We start from the raw sequence: 25,490 nt of genomic DNA on the forward strand, positions 1-25,490 counted from the left end.
CTTTAAAGAAAATAAGCATAAAGAGATGCTTTGTTACATTGTCAGTCGGTATTTGTTGACTGTTCAAATGTTGTTGTTCCCTTTGAAAGTAGGACTGATTTGATAGTAATGGCAGAATATAATCAATAGGCATAATAGCAGATTATATGTAGTAGACCTACCCCTACCTACCACCAGGATCTGGGGAATGTACTTTGATATTAATATATTTTTCAATTTATATTCCTATCATAGGCTATATATGTTGACAACGACCCTCATGAGACTGCACATTTAATCCACATAAAAATCATTCTACTTCACAGATAGCATAGGTGCAGTAGAAGGCGTATTCATTTCCTCATGCGCAAACTCAAAAAACACCCCACCAAAACAGTGGTCCATTGCATGCCTGGCATCAACCACTCCGTGTGAGGGCGACAGGGAGAGAGAGAGTCGTGATACACACGGTCTGACGCTGCGCTTCATTGTGTCCTCAGCGAGCGCGTGTGTGTGTGTGGACGGTCCTACTTACTTGCAGAATCCTTGGAACTGCATCAGTGATTTTCGACGAGGCTCATTTCTTCCCAAGAAAACGTCACCACAAGCCTCGACAAGACGTTTGACTAATAGTCTCTGTCCGCACATATAACCTACTCTGAAGAAGAGAGCAAAGATCAGTTAACTTCGCACTCTTGCAAGGTAAATATGTTTATTTATTTATTGTGGATTACTGTAAAATGCATTGTGAAACTTTCCCTCTATTCAATTATGATTTGTAAAGATAATCTTTATACATTATACTACAGACTAATACAGTTATATTAATTAATTAGGTTAGGCTAGATGTAATTTTACATTGGAGAAGCATATCTCAATCTTCTTAAGAGGCTATATCATAATGGATCAACAGCAGGACTGCAAATCATATAATATATTTATTAAGAGAATACAGAAAACAATAATGTCAGTTATGGCCCTTTGTTTCCCAAACAAATAGCCTGGTACTGAATGGGGCGGGAGTGGTTTAACCTACTTCACTGGTGGATTTTTCAAAAACAAAAGTATCAAGAGTAGCCTACAACTAGAAAAATGCTACATGTCAATAGATACAGTTAATGTGTGGTGTTGTTTTCATTCATTTTCCAAATGCAATATATGACATTTTAAAATGCAGTTGTAATGTGGCATTTTCCTCTGAGCTTTCTTTCCTCTGTTGTGGTTCTGATGTAGTGCTTAGGGGATGCTGCCTCGCTTCTGGCACGTTTGTATCGGCTCACTGGGCTCGCGCTGGCTTGGCTGCAAGGATGGAACCATTTGATTTGCCGGGCGATGCTAGTTTAGAAACAGATGCATGCGTGGCATGGTGAAATAATGGAAGAAATAATCCCAAAACTGAAAACAGAATTTTAAATGTAGATTTGTTTTATATCGTATGTCCTTTCATCTTAGACTGATATATTTTCTTAAAACCATGCTCTTTTTTGTGGTAGTGCTAAGAAATCATGATTGCAAGATTTGCAGTGCATATTAAACATGTCATCGATAGTGCTTGTATGTATATATCTGAGCATGTGTTAATGTATGTGTGGGTGTTGTTGGATTTTGACTCTCAAGGTCATTCTCTATTGGAAAATGATGGAAAAGGGACATGCTGTTACATAATGTGGCTGGTCAGTGTACAGAGAGAGGAGGACTATTAGTTCATATTAGAGAATCAGCTGATGACTATACTTTGGTTAGTGGAGTTTAGCCAGTAACCAAAATGTTGCTGGTTTGAATCCCTGAGTTGACTAGGTAAGAAATCTGCCAATGTGCCCTTGAGCAAGGGACTTAACCATAATTGCTCCTGTAAGTCTCTCTGGATAAGAGCGTCTGCAAAATGACCAAAATGTACCAAGAGGCTGCCCAAGATCCTTAGAAACATGTACTGTATGTATCTATTTGGCCCTGTCTCAGTGTACTGAGTGGATGACAGCATGCTGCCTTCTGCAATGCACTGCAGACAGACTTCTTTGTGACCGAGTGGCACTATCTGGGTCTTTTGTCATCACTAACACGACTGCAGCAGTAGATTCAGACTCTGATTTTCCTGGAATTAGTCATTGTCAAGTCAAAGCATTTCCTTTTGGGGTGGCAGATAGCCTAGTGGTTGAGCTTTGGGCCAGTAACCGAAAGGTGGCTGGATCCAATCCCCGAGCTGACAAGCTGAAAATCTGTCGTTCTGCCCCTGAACAAGACAGTTAACCCACTGTTCCTCGGTAGGCCATCATTGTAAATAAGAATTTGTTCTTAACTGACTTGCAATTTCCATTTTTTATTCTTCACATGATCTATTCTCCTTCACATCATTACATTTAAATTTGAGTCATTTAGCAGACTTACAGGAGCTCAAGGGCACATCGACAGATTTTTCACCTAGTCGAGGATTCAAACTAGCGACCTTTCAGTTACTGGCTCAATGATCTTAACCACTAGGCTACCTGCCGCCCCATCTCTTCTACTCCTCCCTCCATTCACATTTACATTGCATTTAACACCCATATACTTTGGTTAGTGGAGTTTAGCCAGTAACCAAAAGGTTGCTGGTTTGAATCCCTGAGTTGACTAGGTAAGAAATCTGCCAATGTGCCCTTGAGCATCTGATGATGATGCTGCTGCTCTGAAATGGACCTGTAGGGAAGCAAAACAGACATTTTCATCATCAGCGTAAAGCCTACTCTGCCGCCTAAGTCTCTTGACAACGGCGCTGTGTTCGAGTGCTATGCAAAACATGAGACTGGGGCATACAGGTGCACCTCTTGGAGCAGTCTGTACTCTGCTCCTCCACCATTGTGTGAATGGAAGATCTTTTAAAGTGTCACACCTCTGAGTGGAGTAGCCCAGTAGTGGATTATACATGCTCATCATTGCTCACATGGGACTGATCTGTCTGGTGCTGCTGCTGCTGTCTTGAGGCCCATAGCTCATTGAGAGTGACGGCACGTATTGTGACAAGGAAAATGTCACCAGTTTATATGTCTCAGAACATAGGCTACTGCTTGCTTCGAGAACACAGCACCATCTATCCCTGGATGTTTGTCTTATGGGTAACTCTATGCTAACAACAACACAACTTCTTCTGGAGATGTGCTTTGACTATCACTGTCAACATGTTCACTGGTTTGCTGCAATGCTGGGTCAGGAGAATGATCATCTTGTGTTTTCTTACACTGCTAGGCTACTACCTTTGCATGTTCATACCATGGTCCTCTGTGTGTGTGTGTGTGTGTGTGTGTGTGTGTATGTATGTGTGTGTGTTCATAGTGTGGTCCTGTGTGTGTTCATAACATGGTCCTGTGTGTGTGTGTGTGTGTGTGTGTGTGTGTGTGTGTGTGTGTGTGTGTGTGTGTGTGTGTGTGTGTGTGTGTGTGTGTGTGTGTGTGTGTTCATATCATGGTCCTGTGTGTGTTCATAGCATGGTCCTGTGCGTGTGTTCATAACATGGTTCTCTGTGTGTGTGTGTGTGTGTGTGTGTGTGTGTGTGTGTGTGTTCATAGTGTGGTCCTGTGTGTGTGTGTTCATAGTGTGGTCCTGTGTGTGTGTGTTCATAGTGTGGTCCTGTGTGTGTGTGTTCAGTCCTCTTGTGCCCTAGTTAATAAGGATCCAGAGATAATTGACATTAGAGGCATGGAGACAGTAATGGCTGGATGGAAATGAGAACTATCCCCCCCAGCCTTTACTAGGCCTATACCATGGCCAGATGTATAGCCCACTGAGCAAAAGCATAGCCATGGTTACTCATCACGAGAACACAGTTCTCCAAACTACCTCCACTACTTTGGGTACTCAGAAGGTGTACTTAGAGTTGATATCTGTTTATTTTGATGATTTGTCATCAAGTACAATCTCATTCCATGACATGAAAGTTCCAGAAATAGAGTAAGTGGAATGTCTTCTTCAGTTATTCTAAGAACCACAAGAAGAACATGATAGAGTTGTTTTTGGGGAAGGCAATCAGTATGTGCTTGTCAGAACTGCAAATGTGTCCATGACATAAAAAATGTCAATGGGTCTGGTGATGGTCCTTTGATGTAGCCTAACAATCGCTACCTTGGCGTTCACTGAAGCCTTGTCCGTTGAGGCTAAGAATCACTTGGGTAAGCATTAAATTGAATATATTACAGTAATTAATTCACATTATATACACTGAACAAAAATATTAACGCAACATGCAACCATTAAAACGACTTTAATTAGTTACAGTTGATACAAGGAAATCAGTCAATATTAAATAAATTCATTAGGCCCTAATCTATGGATTTTACATGACTGGAAACAGTTAGTCACAGATACCTTTAAAAAAAAGGTAGGGGCGTGGATCAGAAAACCAGTTAGTATCTAGTGTTAGCTTTTTGTGCTTATGGAACATTTCTTGTATCTTTTATTTCAGCTCATGAAACATGGGACCAACTCTTTACATGTTGCGTTTATATTTTTGTTCAGTGTAATTAACTCTCTCGTTCTGGCTCATGCTGCTTCCTCAGTACAATGAAAGAGTATGGGACATGGAACAGAGTATTTGTATCATAGCTACCTCACTCACTACAATGAAAGTGTATGAGACTTGACATCAGGGTTGTTTTGCCCCGCTCGTCAGTGCGAGCCAAGGCGCAGGTGATAGTGAGTGTACCCTCTACATCTCAAGGGAATAGGCCATTGTACGCTGAGGTAATCTCCAAGGACAAAGAGCATCTATCTACTGCACTCCATAGATCAGAGAGGCTGACATCCAGTTCATTTATCAGGCAATCTGAGGCCTCGCCTTGCACTAGGCTAGGTATTCTATTGGTGATGTCACACCATTGTTATTCAGTTCTGTTCTGTGGCTAGCTCGCAATCTCTATCATTGTTTTTGGTGATGGCAATGTGATTGTGATTGTCTCGCATTGGGTTTTACCTCTAAACCATTAAATTAAATTAAATCATTTTTCGTTCTGAACTCTGTGTTATTAAGCGTTCGGTGTTGGATGAATAATCATTTTTTCTGTGGTTGTTTTCCCCTTAGCATAGACAAAGTTAAAATGCTGCATGTAATTAAATCATCATCTGCAATGTATTATCTTATAGAGAATACTCTTCGTCATATCTGTGATAATTCAATCAGAAACAATAGAATTGACCCTTTAAAGTGCTAGTCGTTTGTTTGCTATAGGATGCACCCAATTAATTGATATGGCCTTTCCGATGGTATCATATAATCTCTCATTGTTTAATACGAGCAGAATTAATTTTAGCTCTTTCCCCCTTTTACATGAATCTAGCGTACTAAGAATTACACAACCATTACACATTGACAATAAAATCTCCAGATTTCAGATCTGCTTTCTCTGCTCGGGACCTTTTGTGATTCAGTGAGAGCATTGCTGACTAGTGAGAGGGGCCAGATTTTCTAAATGGTAAAAGTCACATTGTAGCATTGGTTCGTTTGGCATGCTCATTATACTAATGACAGGGTGCTTAATGAACTAATCTGGCTGAATTAGAAGCAGTGTGTGTGTGTGTGTGTGTGTGTGTGTGTGTGTGTGTGTGTGTGTGTGTGTGTGTGTGTGTGTGTGTGTGTGTGTGTGTGTGTGTGTGTGTGTGTGTGTGTGTGTGTGTGTGTGTGAAGCAGTGTGAGCTGGGCTTGATACAGAGGCTGGGGTGCAAACAGCAGCAGGCTGTGGAGATAGGGCTAAGGCTAAGCAAAGGAGATAGGGCTAAGGCTAAGCAAAGGAGATAGGGCTAAGGCTAAGCAAAGGAGATAGGGCTAAGGCTAAGAAAAGGAGATAGCCCAATCTCCCTTGCCCTAAGGCTAAGCAAAGTGGGCCGAAAGGGAAATTAGACACAAAGTCACAATTATGGCATCAGATCACAATAAAACAAACAACCTGGGACACTCAGCCTAACAACCTCAAGGAATTGCTGTTGGATACAGACTCGTTTGCTAGTTCAATCTCCAGTGGTCTGACCTGGTGCATGTTTGTTGTTGAGTGATTGTAGATACTTAGGCAGAGCAGAAGTGATGGTACATGTATATACTTTATTTCCAGACAACCATGGCTTTATTTTTGTTTTAATTATACAGTATGAGTTGGTGTAGCAGCCATCTAAGTAGAGGTAGGCCACTCCCTAGTGCTCGTAAGATCTATCAATGTGTCAAACGTCTTAAAACATAAGACAATCATCGAAGCTATCCAGGAATATTCTTCGATCATCTGTGTTTTATCGTCCCTGGTGTAGCCAAATAGAGACATGGTATATAAATCCACACATAGTGTTCAACATTATTACTTTGCCCTAAATATCACATAATTCATTGGATTGAGGTGATTTTTTATACATTACAGCTATTTTTAGCTACAGCTGGGTTGAGGTGGTGTTTAGAATATAATTACCCGTGCTAGAAAATTCTCCTGTCTTCAATTCAAGCCTGATGAATGACTTTGCTGATACCTTTTAGAGATTTCTGTCACTGTTAGTCCAGACTGCCACAGGTATTTAACCTGTTCTGATAGAGAAAGAATGTGTTCCATTCATTCTTTGCATACTTTCCAAAGTAATCAGGCACCATTCTTTCTTTCCATCCATACATTCTCAAAGAATAATGTCCCATTACTTTTTCTTCCTCTGACATTCTAAAATAATTCTCCTGCCATTCTTTTACAGATAAAATGGGAGCGAAAAACAGCAAGCTGACCCCAGAGGTGATGGAGGATCTGGTAAAGAGCACAGAATTTAACGAGCACGAGCTGAAACAGTGGTACAAAGGCTTCCTCAAAGACTGCCCCAGTGGACGACTCAATCTGGACGAGTTCCAACAACTCTATGTGAAGGTAGCTACAGAACACTGTCACTCTGCCAACATCTAAATGCACCCTATTCCCTATAAAGTGCCCTACTTTTGGCCAGAGCCCATCAGGATCTCATCAGAAGTAGTGCACTATTTAGGGAATAAGGGTGCCATTTTGGATGCACCCTGTCACTTTGCCAACATCTGCACAGACACAGACCCTTTTATCAGCAATATCTCCATATAGTAGAGTAGAGTAGAGTAGAGTAGAGTAGAGTAGAGTAGAGTAGAGTAGAGTAGAGTAGAGTAGAGTAGTACACTCGTTATTGGTGCGATAGGCCAATTGGTTTAGCAGTGGATTGAAATACACAAGGATAGATATAGGACCCCCAAGGCTTGGTAGTTGAGGAAGTGATGTCGCACAACATTCTTTCAATTTCTCCACAAGTGAATGTGTTCAAAAACCATACATCTCAATACTCTACAGAAATGTTGAGAACTAGCAGAAATGCAGAGGTTTTGGAGCTTTGTAAGTATAACAGAAGCATATGTCATCGCAGTGGAAAAGCAATCAAAACAACATGATCCTATGGCAAGCTCAATAACAGTACTGTAATTAGTAACGAGTACATTACAGTATGTGATATCACTCTCCTGTCTTATTCGTTCACTCAGCTGTATCCGTTATGTTATTCTTTCCCTCCTGTATCCGGGCAGGAAACTAATCGACGGTGAAGCAACTCAAGAACAACTCAAGAGCACTTTGATTATAATCTCCTTTAATATTTATCTCCTCATCTGTAGAGGGGCTCGGGGAGAAATTATTATTCACAGGCGAGAGGTGAGAAGAATTTTATATTTTCTAGTCCTAAATACAGAGGTTTAATGAAACTTTCAGTTAATTTTATATGGGTAAATGTAATCTTTATAATCTTCTATTTAATGAATTGAAATAAGATTGTTAAGATCTTATAGCTACAGCCATGTATGAATATTGACCATTAATGAAGTATCATGCGTCCTGGAGTGTAGATTTGTTGTTAGTGGATGACAGTGCCTTCAGAAAGTATTCACACCCCTTGACTTTTTCCACATTTTGTTGTTTTACACCCTGAGATTTTGTGTCACTGGTCTACACACAATACTCCATAATGTCAAAGCGGAATTATGTTGTTAGAAATTTGTACAAATTAATGAAAAATGAAAAGCTGAAATGTCTTGAGTCAATAAGTATTCAACCCCTATGTTATTGCAAGCCTAAATAGGATTAAAAATGTGCTTAACAAGTCACATAATTTTTTACATTTTTTTATTTAACCTTTATTTAACTAGGCAAATTGTTATTTACAATGACGGCCCACCCCGGTCAAACCCTAACCCCGACGACGCTGGGCCAATTGTGTGCTGCCCTATGGGACTCCCAATCACGGCCGGTTGTGATACAGCCTGGAATCGAACCAGGGTCGGTAGTGACGCCTCTAGCACTTAGATGCAGTGCCTTAATACACATTATGGTGTGTTGTATGTATTGAATCAATTTTGAATTCAGGCTGTAACTGTCACGACATCCGCTGAAGTCGGTTCCGCTCCTTGTTCGGGCGGCGTTCTGCTGTCGACGTCACCGGTCTTCTAGCCATCGCCGATCCACTTTTCATTTTCCATTTGTTTTGTCTTGTTTTCCTGCACACATGGTTTACATTCCCTCATTATTTGATGTGTATTTAACCCTCTGTTCCCCCCATGTCTGTGTGTGGAATTGTTTGTTGTTACATGTATGTGCACGTCAGACTAGTTTGCGCCGGGTTATGTCAACCCGTATTTGTTTATTGTTCTTAGTGCCGTGTGTCTGTTCACCGTAATAAAGGGGCTCCGTTTGGCTACCCAGTTCTGCTCTCCTGTGGCTGACTTCCCTGCAGCCAGTTACACATACCTTACAGTAACAAAAGCAAATTTGGAATAAGTCAAAGGGTATGAATACTTTTTGAAGGCACTGTATAGCTACTGACATCCTAACCCTGGTCGGTCCTCTCAGGAAATGCCCCATAATGAAAGATGTTAAACCATGTTAGAGAGGATCTAAAGGCATGGCTAGAAATATCAATGCTGCTCTAGGCTGTATCCCAAATGGCACCTAATTCCCTATCGGTCAAAGTCAAAAGTTGTGCACTATAAAGGGAAAAGGGTGCCATTTTCGGAAGCACACCTAGTCCGCATTAGCTAAGAGGCTTTAGAAAACGCCACAAGACAAAAACACACATTCAAATATCTGTGGTGTAGACCTACATGTACACCCTCGTAACCCCATTTGGGGTTCTTTGTGACAGGCTGACAGAGTGTATGAACATCTACATGCTGGAGACCGTCTTACTATAATTGACAGCCAATGCATCGAGTGCACTGTGGGTGAAACTGATGTACCATACAGAGTGGTGTTCCAAAGAGGTTTCAGAGGCTGATGGCTGCTGGCGAGTTAACCTTTTATCGCGGCGTCCTATTGTGTTTCCAGGCAACAGGATATCAGTGAATGGGTTTTATTTAAATCCAAAGGCTCAGATAGTGAGAACATTGATTACCTCACATTAGCTGGACAGACTGTTCCTCTGAAAAGGAATGGTGTGTGTGTGTGTACGCGTTCACTCGTGTGTGTCCCAATGGGTGTGTGTGTGTGTGTGCACTCGTGTGTGTGGGTGCATGCTCCCTTACGTGTGTGTGTGTCCCAATGATGTGCGTGTGTGTGTGAAGGTATGTTCTGTGTGACTTAGGTCATTTCAGTGACTGTGAGTGAGGGCGCAAAATCTAATTTTTCAACGCCGATACCGATACCGATTATTGGAGGACCAAAAAAAAGCCGAAACCGATTAATCGGACGATTTTTATATATATATTTGTAATAATGACAATTACAACAATTCTGAATGAACACTTATTTTAACTTAATATAATACATAAATACTTTAAATAATGCAAAACAAAGTGTTGGAGAAGAAAGTAAAAGTGCAATATGTGCCATGTTAAAAAAGCTAACGTTTAAGTTCCTTGCTCAGAACATGAGAACATATGAAAGTTGGTGGTTCCTTTTAACATGAGACAATATTCCCAAGTAAGAAGTTTTAGGTTGTAGTTATTATAGGAATTATAGGACTATATCTCTGTATACCATTTGTATTTCATATACCTTTGACTATTGGATGTTCTTATAGGCACTATAGTATTGCCAGCCAAATCTCGGGAGTTGATAGGTTTGAAGTCATAAACATCGCTGTGCTTCAAGCATTGCGAAGAGCTGCTGGCAAACGTAGGAAAGTGCTGTTTGAATGAATGCTTATGAGCCTGCTGCTGCCTACCACCGCTCAGTCAGACTGCTCTATCAAATATCAAATCATAGACTTAATTATAATATAATAACACACAGAAATACGAGCCTTAGGTCATTAATATGGTCAAATCCGAAACTATCATTTCAAAAACAAAACGTTTATTCTTTCAGTGAAATACGGAACCGTTCCGTATTTTATCTAATGGGTGGCATCCCCAAGTCTAAATATTGCTGTTAAATTGCACAACCTTCAATGTTATGTCATAATTATGTACAATTCTGGCAAATTAATTACGGTCTTTGTTAGGAAGAAATGGTCTTCTTCACACAGTTCGCAACGAGCCAGGCAGCCCAATCTGCTGCATATACCCTGACTCTGCTTGCACAGAACGCAAGAGAAGTGACACAATTTCCCTAGTTAATATTGCCTGCTAACATGAATGTCTTTTAACTAAATATGCAGGTTTAAAAATATACACTTGTGTATTGATTTTAAGAAAGGCATGGATGTTTATGGTTAGATACATTGGTGCAATGACAGTGCTTTTTTGTGAATGCGCTTTTGTTAAATCATCACCCGTTTGGCGAAGTAGGCTGTGATTTGATGGTAAATTAACAGCCACTGCATTGATTATTTGCAACGCAGGACAAGCTAGTTAAACTAGTAATATCATAAACCATGTGTAGTTAACTAGTGATTATGTTAAGATTGATTGTTTTTTATAAGATAAGTTTAATGCTAGCTAGCAACTTACCATGGCTCCTTGCTGCACTCGCGTAACAGGTGGTCAGCCTGCCACGCAGTCTCCTTGTGGAGTGCAATGTAATCGGCCATAATCGGCGTCCAAAAATACAGATTACCGATTGTTATGAAAACTTGAAAACTGACCTAATTAATCGGCCATGATTAATCGGTCGACCTCTAGTGTAGTGAAATGCTTGTACAGTGCAGTAATTTTTAACAATTGACAAAAATACACATAATACACACAACCTAAATGTAAAGAATGGAATTAAGGAACATGCTACAAACATTGATAGAAGGGAGATAGGGGCAGTCGACCGTGACATCATGCCTTTGATTCGTTCACATTCCATCCACCTGAGCCAACTGTCCAGATGCCATTTCTGTCACTGTGCTAAATACTGAATTATTATACGTCTATTGAGTCCCAGTGTGCTCAAATAGGCAAGGTTAAAACAAGTCTCTTCCTTTTCATTTCAACTGCGTTTGTAGTGGCAATAATTTTGCCGGCGTCAAGGGAGTGAACGCTTTTTGAGTGAGCACAATATCAGTGCATGTTGAGGGCTTCGGTGCTTTTTTCCCCCCTCTGTGGTGGTAGATTCAATTTCTATTCTACGTGTGTAGCTCCGTACCAATGATTTCCAATTATAGTTTTCCAGACTGAACTCAGAAATCGATCAGCTTTATAGATTGAGTTGCGCTATTGTGAGCACAATGAACTGCTAGCATGTTTGTTTTCAACTTAAACTAATGAGTGTTAACGGCAAGGGGTGTCTGGACTGGGTTTGGAATGGGATACGTTGAAGTAAGAAAGTGTACCATTTAGAATGTTGGACTTGTGGTTTAACAGTAGACAGTAGTCAGTGGTAGTATCGTTAAAAAAGGCCATTATGGTTGGTGATTATTACGTCATTGGCTTCCATCAAAACACAGAGAAAACACGTTGCTCAGAGCTGAATTTCAGTTTCGAAGGAGACGAGTTGTATGTAATCCCAGTGTACAGAAGATACTGTACAACTACATTTTCAGTGACATTTTACTTTTGAGTTTTAAGTAGATGTTGTGGCATTCCACACACACACACACACACACACACACACACACACACACACACACACACACACACACAGAGAGAGCCTAGGGTCCGGGGTGATGACATTAGTGTCAGGTAAGTGACTGGGCTCCCAGTGTGTGTTTGGTCTTGTTGTGATGATATAGATGTTGCTGTGTCATCAGTGATAAGCTGCAGAGTAACGGACCTAATGTATGGTTCCTGCTGAATACAGCTATCAGACTGTAATTGGCCTGAGGGGAGCTTATGCACTGGGTTGTACAGCACCATGCAGAAGCCTTTATAGTGACATCACCAACACCCCATACAGCATCATGCAGAAGCCTTTATAGTGACATCACCAACACCCCATACAGCACCATACAGAAGCCTTTATTGTGACATCACCAACCACCCATACAGCACAATGCAGAAGCCTTTATAGTGACATCACCAATACCCCATACAGCACAATGCAGAAGCCTTTATAGTGACATCACCAATACCCCATACAGCACCATACAGAAGCCTTTATTGTGACATCACCAACCACCCATACAGCACAATGCAGAAGCCTTTATAGTGACATCACCAACACCCCATACAGCACAATGCAGAAGCCTTTATAGTGACATCACCAACACCCCATACAGCACAATGCAGAAGCCTTTATAGTGACATCACCAATACCCCATACAGCACCATGCAGAAGCCTTTATAGCGACATCACCAATACCCCATACAGCACCATGCAGGAACTTAGTCTCTCTCTACACAGCAGGCAATCACACACACCCCCCCCCCCACACACACACACACACACACATACTCTGATGGAAACCTATCCCTAACACTGCACCACACCAGGACACACAGCGCAGTGCCCTGACCTGGATTGATGGGCTGGATAGATAGATTCTGGTTTGGCGATTCTCACTTCAATACCTGCAGGGCATTTGATGCTGTGTGTGTGTGTGTGTGTGTGTGTGTGTGTGTGTGTGTGTGTGTGTGTGTGTGTGTGTGTGTGTGTGTGTGTGTGTGTGTGTGTGTGTGTGTGTGTGTGTGTGTGACCCACCCCCTCTCCCAGACAGTCCCAGCATTACTATCATAAGTTTGGAATGAATGACCCTGTGGGATGCTTTAATTTCCACAAATGGAAACAGTCCTATGGTCAGTGACGGACAGAGAGGAGGGCAGCAACAATCCATAATATGACGAGGGATGTAATAATGTGATCAGATGTTTGACAGACAGGACGTAATACCACCATGACAGATGCTGTATGTTACACTCTGTCTTTGTCACTGGTACTAGAGTTCTGGAGAGCAGGCACTGGCTTAAAGGTGCAATCTGCAATGTTACCTACTGTTCAATAATGATGAAGCCTATACCAGTTGACTCTTGAGGAAAATAACTTAGAAATGCCTGATGAGATTAGTACAACAGTATTACTCCATTATTACCCAGAATATACCTTTATTACTACATTGTTTGTAAAGCCTTTCCTGAAAATCAAATGACGGCCTGGGTGCCCCCGTATCTCTCTCTCTCTCTCTCTCTCTCTCTCTCTCTCTCTCTCTCTCTCTCTCTCTCTCTCTCTCTCTCTCTCTGGTAGGAGAGGTTACTGGACGAGGGGAGGTGAGGGTACTGGGCTAGGCGAGGAGAGAGTACTGGGCTGGGCGAGGGGAGGGGAGGGTACTGGGCTAGGCAAGGGGAGGGTACTGGGCATGGCGAGGGGAGGGTACTGGGCGAGGGGAGGGGAGGGTACTGGGCGAGGAGGGGAGCGTACTGGGCTGGGCGAGGGGAGGGTACTGGGCTAGGGGAGGGAATGGTACTGGGCTAGGGGAGGGTACTGGGCTGGGCAAGGGGAGGGGAGGGTACTGGGCTGGGCGAGGGGAGGGTACTAGGGGAGGGGAGGGGATGGTACTGGGGGAGGGGAGGGTACTGGGTTAGGGGAGGGTACTGGGCTAGGGGAGGGGAGGGTACTGAGTTAGTTTAGCTATGGCCACTTGAGACAAGCTAAAAAGCCTTTATATAATAATGTGTGTGCATATGTGTTGTGCGTGTGGGGGCATACTGTATATGTGTGTGCAGGTCTGGAGCAGTAGAGTAGAGGGGGGTTGTGCTGTGTTGTGCCAGCCAGGCCTTGTTATCCCGCAGGCCAACTGCACATCTAATTCAATCACTAGAGAAAGGGCAACATACCCATCCACTGCTCCTCTGACTATAGAAATGGAGAGAGGATGTGAGAGAGAGAAAGAAACACAGAGAGAGGGGGGGGGGGGGTGAGAGAGAGGGGGGGAGGGGGTGAGAGAGAAGGGGGGGTGAGAGAGAGAGAGAAGGGGGGGTGAGAGAGAGAGAAGGGGAGTGGTGAGAGAGAGAGAGAAGGGGGGGTGAGAGAGAGAGAAGGGGGGGTGAGAGAGAGAAGGGGGGAGAGAGAGAGAGAAGGGGGTGAGAGAGAGAGAAGGGGGGTGAGAGAGAAAGAGAAGGGGAGGGGGTGAGAGAGAGAGAAGGGGGGGTGTGAGAGGGTGGAGGAAGGGTGAGAGAGAGAGAAGGGGGGGTGAGAGAGAGAGAAAAGGGGGGGGTGAGAGAGAGAGAGAAGGGGGGGTGAGAGAGAGAGAGAAGGGGGGGTGAGAGAGAGAGAGAAGGGGGGGTGAGAGAGAGAGAGAAGGGGAGGGGTGAGAGAGAGAGAGAAGGGGGGGTGAGAGAGAGAGGGTGGAGGAAGGGTGAGAGAGGGAGAGAAAGAGAGTTAGATGCTACACTAAATATGTTGATGGTGTGAAATGAACTTTAAAAAAATTAACTTCATAACAATTGAATGCTCTCTTAATTAGTGTTCCTTGTCACTAAATATATGTGGTGTGATTTTAACAATGGTAGGAGACATTAGTTAGAAAAATCCAATGTTATGTTACATAATGCATCATGAAGCTGGTTAACTTGTGGCTTGTTAAGTAAAGCCTATATTGTGAGCATGGCTCTTGCAATGCCAGGATAGTGGGTTTGATTCCCGGGACAAATCGTAGGTAAAAAATGTATGCACATAAAAGCTACTGCTAAATGGCATATATTTTAATTATGACTAGATGCTTCACATGTATATGTAGCAGATGGAGAGGTGTAAAACTCACTCCTCAGCCTTAAATGTCGCCCCTTGTGCAAATGAAGAAGGTATCTGGTAGCCACTTCAAGGGTTAGGGTAAGAAACTAGGGCTGTCCCCGGGTCTACCTGACAGCCACTAAAAGGGTTAGGGTAAGAAACTAGGGCTGTCCCCGGGTCTACCTGAGAGCCACTAAACGCTGAGTCAGAGGGAGGAATGCCGGCATTTTGGATGGCCCTCCTTCCTCTGCTTCCTCTCTCACTGCCCCCCTCTGCTGGCTGATAAACACACTGACAGTATTGTGCCGAGATGATGACCAGGGTGAAGTTTCTCCTAGTTACTGATCAACCCCAACTTTAACCATTAGTGGGGAAAATGACAAACTGATCCAAGATCAGCGTCTAGGGACAACTTCACCCTACTCCCATGGGCTATGCTGAACACTTTTGTTTCATAATGCTGAAACAAACAAACACCTTCACTTACTAGCTGGTTAATACAGAGACAAGCAATATTACTGATAAAATAATCTGACAAGGCTGTGTTATTTCATTTAGTGACTTCCCCTGTGAAGGCTTTCACAATCAGTGTCTCATTTTTCAAGACCTGAATGATCCTAAGAGACTTTGGACAAAAGTTACTTGCATAATACTGGCATTTAGAGTGCATCCAAATTGAACCCTCTTCACTATATACTGTAGTGCACTACCATTGACCAGCTCCCTGGTCAAAATGAGTGAACTATATAGGGAGTAGCGTGCCATTTGGGATAGTCAGTTTGTTGACACCATAATGTGGTTATAATTCCAACCTTATCTTTCTATCCTCCCTGCTGTTTTAGAGGATATCTGTAGTGTACAGTTTTTTTTCTATAATCTGTCATAATTAGTTTGGTATTTTCTCATGTTTCCATTATGGTGGATACTGGGGAGTGGGTGCACTGCTGTGAACTCTTTCCCTGTAGCCTCATCTCTCTTTCTCTCTCTCGCTCTCTCTCTGTGTGGTTGTGTGCGTGAGTTTTATAACTGAGACTGGGGTCCCGAAGGGTGCTTGCTGGCTATGCTGCCTGAGTTTAGCTCTCTCCTCTCTCTCTCTTCTCTCTCTCCTCTCTCTCTCTTCTCTCTCTTCTCTCTCTCCTCTCTCCCTCTCCTTTCTCTGCTTTGCATGTCACTGACGTTTATGTAAGAATTCAGAAAGCATCTTAGAGCCCCCATCAGTAGGTCGGTCAGTCTGTCACACAAAACTTGAAACATCCAAATGATGGATGCTGAATTATGCATGTACTCAGCAGCCCTCTCTCTCTCTTTCTGCTCTGTGAACAAGCCAGCGTCTTTGTGTGAGTGATGCGCTGGCAGGACAAGGCGTCTCAAATGGCACTCTAGTCCTTGTATAGTGCACTACTTTTGATCAGGGCCCATAGGGACACCCAATATGGTGCCGTTTGAGACATAACCAAGATTAACAGCTATATGCATTAACATGCTAACAGTTCCCTCTCCCTGCCAACAGCTATATGCAGTTACATGCTAACAGCTCCCTGCCAACAGTCATATGCAGTAACATGCTAACAGCTCCCTCTCCCTGCCAACAGCCATATGTAGTAACATGATAACAGTTCCCTCTCCCTGCCAACAGCCATATGTAGTAACATGCTAACAGTTCCCTCTCCCTGCCAACAGCTATATGCAGTTACATGCTAACAGCTCCCTCTCCCTGCCAACAGCCATATGCAGTTACATGATAACAGCTCCCTCTCCCTGCCAACAGCCATATGTAGTAACATGCTAACAGTTCCCTCTCCCTGCCAACAGCCATATGCAGTAACATGCTAACAGCTCCCTGCCAACAGCCATATGCAGTAACATGCTAACAGCTCCCTCTCCCTACCAACAGCCATATGCAGTAACATGATAACAGCTCCCTGCCAACAGCTATATGCAGTAACATGCTAACACCTCCCTGCCAACAGCCATATGCAGTAACATGCTAACAGCTCCCTGCCAACAGCTATATGCAGTAACATGCTAACAGCTCCCTGCCAACAGCTATATGCAGTAACATGCTAACAGCTCCCTCTTCCTGCCAACAGCCATATGCAGTAACATGATAACAGCTCCCTGCCAACAGCTATATGCAGTAACATGATAACAGCTCCCTCTCCCTGCCAACAGCCATATGCAGTAACATGATAACAGATCCCTGCCAACAGCTATATGCAGTAACATGCTAACAGCTCCCTCTCCCTGCCAACAGCCATATGCAGTAACATGATAACAGCTCCCTCTCCCTGCCAACAGCTATATGCAGTAACATGTTAACAGCTCCCTGCCAACAGCCATATGCAGTAACATGCTAACAGCTCCCTCTCCCTGCCAACAGCCATATGCAGTAACATGCTAACAGCTCCCTGCCAACAGCCATATGCAGTAACATGCTAACAGCTCCCTCTCCCTGCCAACAGCCATATGCAGTAACATGCTAACAGCTCCCTGCCAACAGCCATATGCAGTAACATGATAACAGCTCCCTGCCAACAGCTATATGCAGTAACATGCTAACAGCTCCCTGCCAACAGCTATATGCAGTAACATGATAACAGCTCCCTGCCAACAGCTATATGCAGTAACATGCTAACAGCTCCCTGCCAACAGCTATATGCAGTAACATGCTAACAGCTCCCTGCCAACAGCTATATGCAGTAACATGCTAACAGCTCCCTGCCAACAGCCATATGCAGTAACATGCTAACAGCTCCCTCTCCCTGCCAACAGCCATATGCAGTAACATAACAGCTCCCTGCCAACAGCTATATGCAGTAACATGATAACAGCTCCCTGCCAACAGCTATATGCAGTAACATGATAACAGCTCCCTCTCCCTGCCAACAGCCATATGCAGTAACATGATAACAGATCCCTGCCAACAGCTATATGCAGTAACATGCTAACAGTTCCCTCTCCCTGCCAACAGCCATATGCAGTAACATGATAACAGCTCCCTCTCCCTGCCAACAGCTATATGCAGTAACATGTTAACAGCTCCCTGCCAACAGCCATATGCAGTAACATGCTAACAGCTCCCTCTCCCTGCCAACAGCCATATGCAGTAACATGCTAACAGCTCCCTGCCAACAGCTATATGCAGTAACATGCTAACAGCTCCCTGCCAACAGCCATATGCAGTAACATGCTAACAGCTCCCTGCCAACAGCCATATGCAGTAACATGCTAACAGCTCCCTCTCCCTGCCAACAGCCATATGCAGTAACATGATAACAGCTCCCTGCCAACAGCTATATGCAGTAACATGATAACAGCTCCCTGCCAACAGCTATATGCAGTAACATGATAACAGCTCCCTCTCCCTGCCAACAGCCATATGCAGTAACATGATAACAGATCCCTGCCAACAGCTATATGCAGTAACATGCTAACAGCTCCCTCTCCCTGCCAACAGCCATATGCAGTAACATGATAACAGCTCCCTCTCCCTGCCAACAGCTATATGCAGTAACATGTTAACAGCTCCCTGCCAACAGCCATATGCAGTAACATGCTAACAGCTCCCTCTCCCTGCCAACAGCCATATGCAGTAACATGCTAACAGCTCCCTGCCAACAGCTATATGCAGTAACATGCTAACAGCTCCCTGCCAACAGCCATATGCAGTAACATGCTAACAGCTCCCTGCCAACAGCCATATGCAGTAACATGCTAACAGCTCCCTCTCCCTGCCAACAGCCATATGCAGTAACATGATAACAGCTCCCTGCCAACAGCTATATGCAGTAACATGATAACAGCTCCCTGCCAACAGCTATATGCAGTAACATGATAACAGCTCCCTCTCCCTGCCAACAGCCATATGCAGTAACATGATAACAGATCCCTGCCAACAGCTATATGCAGTAACATGCTAACAGCTCCCTCTCCCTGCCAACAGCCATATGCAGTAACATGATAACAGCTCCCTCTCCCTGCTAACAGCTATATGCAGTAACATGTTAACAGCTCCCTGCCAACAGCCATATGCAGTAACATGCTAACAGCTCCCTCTCCCTGCCAACAGCCATATGCAGTAACATGCTAACAGCTCCCTGCCAACAGCCATATGCAGTAACATGCTAACAGCTCCCTCTCCCTGCCAACAGCCATATGCAGTAACATGATAACAGCTCCCTGCCAACAGCTATATGCAGTAACATGATAACAGCTCCCTGCCAACAGCTATATGCAGTAACATGATAACAGCTCCCTCTCCCTGCCAACAGCCATATGCAGTAACATGATAACAGATCCCTGCCAACAGCTATATGCAGTAACATGCTTACAGCTCCCTCTCCCTGCCAACAGCCATATGCAGTAACATGATAACAGCTCCCTCTCCCTGCCAACAGCCATATGCAGTAACATGATAACAGATCCCTGCCAACAGCTATATGCAGTAACATGCTAACAGCTCCCTCTCCCTGCCAACAGCCATATGCAGTAACATGATAACAGCTCCCTCTCCCTGCCAACAGCTATATGCAGTAACATGTTAACAGCTCCCTGCCAACAGCCATATGCAGTAACATGATAACAGCTCCCTCTCCCTGCCAACAGCCATATGCAGTAACATGCTAACAGCTCCCTGCCAACAGCCATATGCAGTAACATGCTAACAGCTCCCTCTCCCTGCCAACAGCCATATGCAGTAACATGATAACAGCTCCCTGCCAACAGCTATATGCAGTAACATGCTAACAGCTCCCTGCCAACAGCTATATACAGTAACATGATAACAGCTCCCTGCCAACAGCTATATGCAGTAACATGCTAACAGCTCCCTGCCAACAGCTATATGCAGTAACATGCTAACAGCTCCCTGCCAACAGCTATATGCAGTAACATGCTAACAGCTCCCTGCCAACAGCTATATGCAGTAACATGCTAACAGTTCCCTCTCCCTGCCAACAGCTATATGCAGTTACATGCTAACAGTTCCCTCTCCCTGCCAACAGCTATATGCAGTAACATGCTAACAGTTCCCTCTCCCTGCCAACAGCTATATGCAGTTACATGCTAACAGCTCCCTCTCCCTGCCAACAGCTATATGCAGTTACATGCTAACAGTTCCCTCTCCCTGCTAACAGCTATATGCAGTAACATGCTAACAGCTCCCTGCCAACAGCTATATGCAGTAACATGCTAACAGCTCCCTGCCAACAGCCAATTGCAGTAAAATGCTGACAGCTCCCTCTCCCTGCCATCTCTGCCTGCTTTTCTTCTCAAGGTCTGCTTCTTGTGTGCTGTCAGGGTCTGAAAATAGGCCAACTGTATCTTTTGTAGTTGGAGAACTTGCATAAAACACAAATCCTTATTCATGCATGATTCATGTCTTTATTTAAAACAAAGTCCTTCTCTCACTGTCTTGTTTAGTGTCACGGTTCTCATAATGCAACAGTGGTAAGAGTTCAACTTGGGCTTATGTCAATGCCTTGTAATGCTGTCGTAGTCTGCCAATGGGTTTATAGCAACGACTTGTAATGTATTAGATCAGTGGTTCCCAAAATGTGTATAGTCCCGTACCCCTTCAAACATTCAACCTCCAGCTGCGTACCCCCTCTAGCACCAGGGTCACCGCACTCTCAAATGTTGTTTTTTGCCATCATTGTAAGCCTGCCACACACCCTATACAATACATTAATTAAACATAAGAATGAGCGTGAGTTTTTGTCACAACCCGGCTCGTGGGAAGTGACAAAGAGCTCTTTTAGGACCAGGGCACAAGTAATAATAGAATAATAATCAATCATTTGGCTCTTTATTGAACCATCTTACAAAACATCGAAAATAGTGAAAAACTCACCACAGGTTAATGAGAAGGGTGTGCTTGAATGGATGCACATAACTCTGCAATGTTGTATTGGAGAGAGTCTCAGTCTTAAATCATGTTCCACACGCAGTCTGTGCCTGTATTTTGTTTTCATGCTATTGAGGGGCGAGAATCCACTCAAATCAAATCAAATCACATTTTATTTGTCACATACACATGATTATGATGTTAATGCGAGTGTAGCGAAATGCTTGTGCTTCTAGTTCCGACAATGCAGTAATAACCAACAAGTAATCTAGCTAACAATTCCAAAACTACTACCTTATAGACACAAGTGTAAGGGGATAAAGAATATGTACATAAAGATATATGAATGAGTGATGGTACAGAGCGGCATAGGCAAGATACAGTAGATGGTATTGAGTGCAGTATATACATATGAGATGAGTATGTAAACAAAGTGGCATAGTTAAAGTGGCTAGTGATACATGTATTACATAAAGATGCAGTAGATGATATAGAGTACAGTATATACGTATACATATGAGATGAGTAATGTAGGTATGTGGTTGCAAAGGGCAATCGTTGTCTTAACAGCCCGATTTGCCAAGGCAGGATACTCTGAGCGCAGCCCAATCCAGAAATCTGTCTGTGGCTTCTGATTAAATAACATTTTCCCAGAACCTCTTGTTGCAATTTTGATGATGCTCTCTTGTTTAGATATCGGTAAGTGGACTGCAGGCAGGGCATGAAGGGGATAACGAATTCAGTTGTTTGTGTTATCTGTTTTGGGAAAGTACCTGCGTAATTGCGCACCCAACTCACTCAGGTGCTTCGCTATATCACATTTGACATTGTCCGTAAGCTTGACTTCATTTGCACACAAAAAAATCATGCAATGATGGAAAGACCTGTGTGTTGTCCTTGTTAATGGAGACAGAGAAGAGCTCCAACTTCTTAATCATAGCCTCAACTTTGTTCCGCACCATGAATATAGTTGCAGAGAGTCCCTGTAATCCTAGATTCATATCATTCAGGCGAGAAAAAACATCACCCAGATAGGCCAGTCGTGTGAGAAACTCGTCATCATGCAAGCGGTCAGACAAGTGAAAATTATGGTCAATAAAGAAAACTTTTAAGCTCGTCTCTCAATTAAAGAAAACGTATCAATACTTTGCCCCTTGATAACTACTGTAGCATAGCACTATAGCACTATAGTTGGAAAATATAAATGGACTGTTTGAAAATGTGGGGAAAATAAATGATTCCCCAGTTTGGGAATACCTGCAGGTGATTCATTCTATTGTAGTATGCCAGTAGGCTTATTTGGAAGGGACAAGGCATCTATTGATGACTCTGTACTTTCAGTGAAGGATTTGTTTTATGACAATCTCGACTTGTGTACTCTTCCCTGTAGACTCAATGTCAGGATTTTGTGTGACAGTTACCGATCTGTTCAGGAAACAGCAGAGGGAGCACCCCCCTATCCACATCGACGGGACAGTAGTGGAGAGGGTAGTAGGTTTTAAGTTCCTAGGCATACACATCACGGACAAACTGAATTGGTCCACCCACACAGACAGCGTTGTGAAGAAGGCGCAGCAGCACTTCTTCAACCTCAGGAGGCTAAAGAAATTTGGCTTGTCACCAAAAGCACTCACAAACTTCTACAGATGCACAATCGAGAGCATCCTGTCGGGCTGTATCACCGCCTGGTACGGCAACTGCTCCGCCCACAACCATAAGGCTCTCCAGAGGGTAGTGAGGTCTGCACAACGCATCACCGGGGGCAAACTACCAGCCCTCCAGGACACCTACACCACCCGATGTCACAGGAAGGCCATAAAGATCATCAAGGACAACAACCACCCGAGCCACTGCCTGTTCACCCCGCTATCATCCAGAAGGCGAGGTCAGTACAGGTGCATCAAAGCAGGAACCGAGAGACTGAAAAACAGCTTCTATCTCAAGGCCATCAGACTGTTAAACAGCCACCACTAACATTGAGTGGCTGCTGCCAACATACTGACTCAACTCCAGCCACTTTAATAATGGAAATTGATGGAAATTAATGTAAAAAATGTATCACTAGCCACTTTAAAAAATACCACTTAATATAATGTTTACATACACTACATTACTCATCTCATATGTATATGTATATACTGTACTCTATATCATCTACTGCATCTTGCCATCTTTATGTAATACATGTATCACTAGCCACTTTAAACTATGCCACTTTATGTTTATATACCCTACATTACTCATCTCATATGTATATACTGTACTCTATACCATCATCTGCATCTTGCCTATGCCGTTCTGTACCACCACTCATTCATATATGTTTATGTATCCCTTTTCACTTGTGTGTATAAGGTAGTAGTTGTGGAATTTTTAGGTTAGATTACTCGTTAGTTATTACTGCATTGTCGGAACTAGAAGCACAAGCATTTCGCTACACTCGCATTAACATCTGCTAACCATGTGAGTGTGACCAATAACATTTGATTTGATTTGATTTCTTTATTTTTTAAATATTTTTTTTTCAATAAGTGATTAATAAGTGATGTGGAAAACTGTTTCTTTGATGAAAGATGCAGGTTACAACTCCATTAATTTAGCTGTATATCACTGGCCCATCCAAGGCTAGCCTCTAGCACAAACATGCTCTTCCTCTCCATGTCTCCATGTGACATACTGCCAGTGGAAAATGTTGTGTCACAGACAGAGAGAGTCGCCATAGCACCCATCCGGCCCAGGCATTATTGGTTGTCCTATGTGCGTTGTTACTCAGCATGCCATGTTTAGAGCAGAGACTAGCGAGATGGCAGGCCATCCAGCCCAGGGTTCCGTCGCATATAGCCCCTATTCCCTATGGGAAGTCTCCATGGATGTTTATGTTGTTGTGTTATAGCACCCTATTCCCTATGGGAAGTCTCCATTGATGTTTATGTTGTTGTGTTATAGCACCCTATTCCCTATGGGAAGTCTCCATGGATGTTTATGTTGTTGTGTTATAGCACCCTATTCCCTATGGGAAGACTCCATGGATGTTTATGTTGTTGCATAGTAATGGCCATGGTCTTATGATGGTATCCACCCAGTCTCTACCTTTCATCCACTTCCAGTTAGCATGTCACTAAAATAACAATATAGCTGTTTGAAAGATATCCTAACTGTTTCAGATTATGTAGGCTACAGTGAAAGATTTTATTCTGACTTGTTCTCCTGTTATCATTGTTAAGAGAAATAATGTCTCAGAGAGCAGAGTGATTTACCACAGACAGGGTTGTTGTCATTCTGCTTGTATAAGCCTTGTTCCATCCAGAGCCTGATCATGGCCACTGCTGTTATGAGAGTGTGAAATGGCCTCCATTATGAGTGTGACTGCATAGTTAATGTGGCCACAGCGAGCGAGGTCTCTGCATCTCTCTCTCTCTCTCTCTCTCTGCAGTTCTCTCTTTCTTTATCCCTCTCTCTATCTGTCTATCGCTTTCTCAATTCAATTCAATTTAAAGGGCTTTATTGGCATGTGGAACATATGTTTACATTGCCAAAGGAAGTGAAATAGATCATCTCTCTCTCACCCTCTTTCCTGTTCCAATCTCTCTCCATCCCTTGGCTGTGCTTGTGGCGTTGTTCACCTGTGCTCTATTCCTCTCTACCCCACTGACATCCGCGTTTACTAGGCCAGCTGTGTTTGCCTGAGCCTGGGTCTATACAGTGAGGGAAAAAAGTATTTGATCCCCTGCGGATTTTGTACATTTGCCCACTGACAAAGAAATGATCCGTCTATAATTTTAATGGTAGGTTTATTTGAACAGTGAGAGACAGAATAACATCAAAAAAATCCAGAAAAATGCATGTCAAAAATGTTATAAATTGATTTGCATTTTAATGAGGGAAATAAGTATTTGACCCCCTCTCAATCAGAAAGATTTCTGGCTCCCTGGTGTCTTTTATACAGGTAATGAGCTGAGATTAGGAGCACACTCTTAAAGGGAGTGCTCCTAATCTCAGTTTGTTACCTGTATACAAGATACCTGTCCACAGAAGCAATCAATCAATCAGATTCCAAACTCTCCAGACTTTATCAAATAAATATTTCAAATACTGAGCTATGTTGTTCAAATTTTTGGGGAGATTATATTATTTTATACTAATACAAATTGCTCAGAGAAAGATATTTAGTCTAACAAGTAATACATTTATTTTATCAAAAAGGTAGAGGTCAAGATTTACACCTCTGTTTTCAATGCCTTTCAATACCTCACCTTGCAAGGATAACGACACTGAGCCTTTTCTCAAATGTTTTATGAGATTGGAGAACACATTGGGAGGGATCTTAGATCGTTACTCCATACAGAATCCTTCCAGATCCTTGATATCCTTCATCTGTGCTTATGGACTGCCCTCTTCAATTCAAACCACAGGTTTTCAATGGGTTTCAAGTCCAGAGACTGAGATGGCCATTGCAAAATGTTGATTATGTGGCCAATTAACCATTTCTTTGTGGATTTTGATTAGTGCTTGGGGTTATTGTCTTGCTGGAAGATCCACTTGCGTTTTCAGCCTTCTGGCAGAGGCAACCAAGTTTTCAACCAAATTATCTTGGTACTGGATAGTTCATGATGCCGTTGACCTTAACAAGGGCCACACGACCA

The 25,490-nt window shown here is 43.1% G+C and overlaps 1 protein-coding gene across 1 annotated transcript in view; it reads left to right on the plus strand.

The window, feature by feature from the left end:
* The first annotated feature begins 409 nt into the window (after positions 1-409).
* The window catches only part of LOC139407329 (visinin-like protein 1), a 34,169-nt gene continuing 9,088 nt past the window's right edge, over positions 410-25,490 (plus strand). The window contains exons 1-2 of the mRNA XM_071151033.1: positions 410-681; positions 6,667-6,833. Coding sequence (XP_071007134.1) covers positions 6,672-6,833 — 162 coding nt within the window. The 5' untranslated portion in view covers positions 410-681; positions 6,667-6,671. The remainder of the gene's footprint in view (positions 682-6,666; positions 6,834-25,490) is intronic.

The sequence above is a fragment of the Oncorhynchus clarkii genome, chromosome 4, assembly GCF_045791955.1.
Source record: "Oncorhynchus clarkii lewisi isolate Uvic-CL-2024 chromosome 4, UVic_Ocla_1.0, whole genome shotgun sequence".
NCBI lineage: Eukaryota > Metazoa > Chordata > Actinopteri > Salmoniformes > Salmonidae > Oncorhynchus > Oncorhynchus clarkii.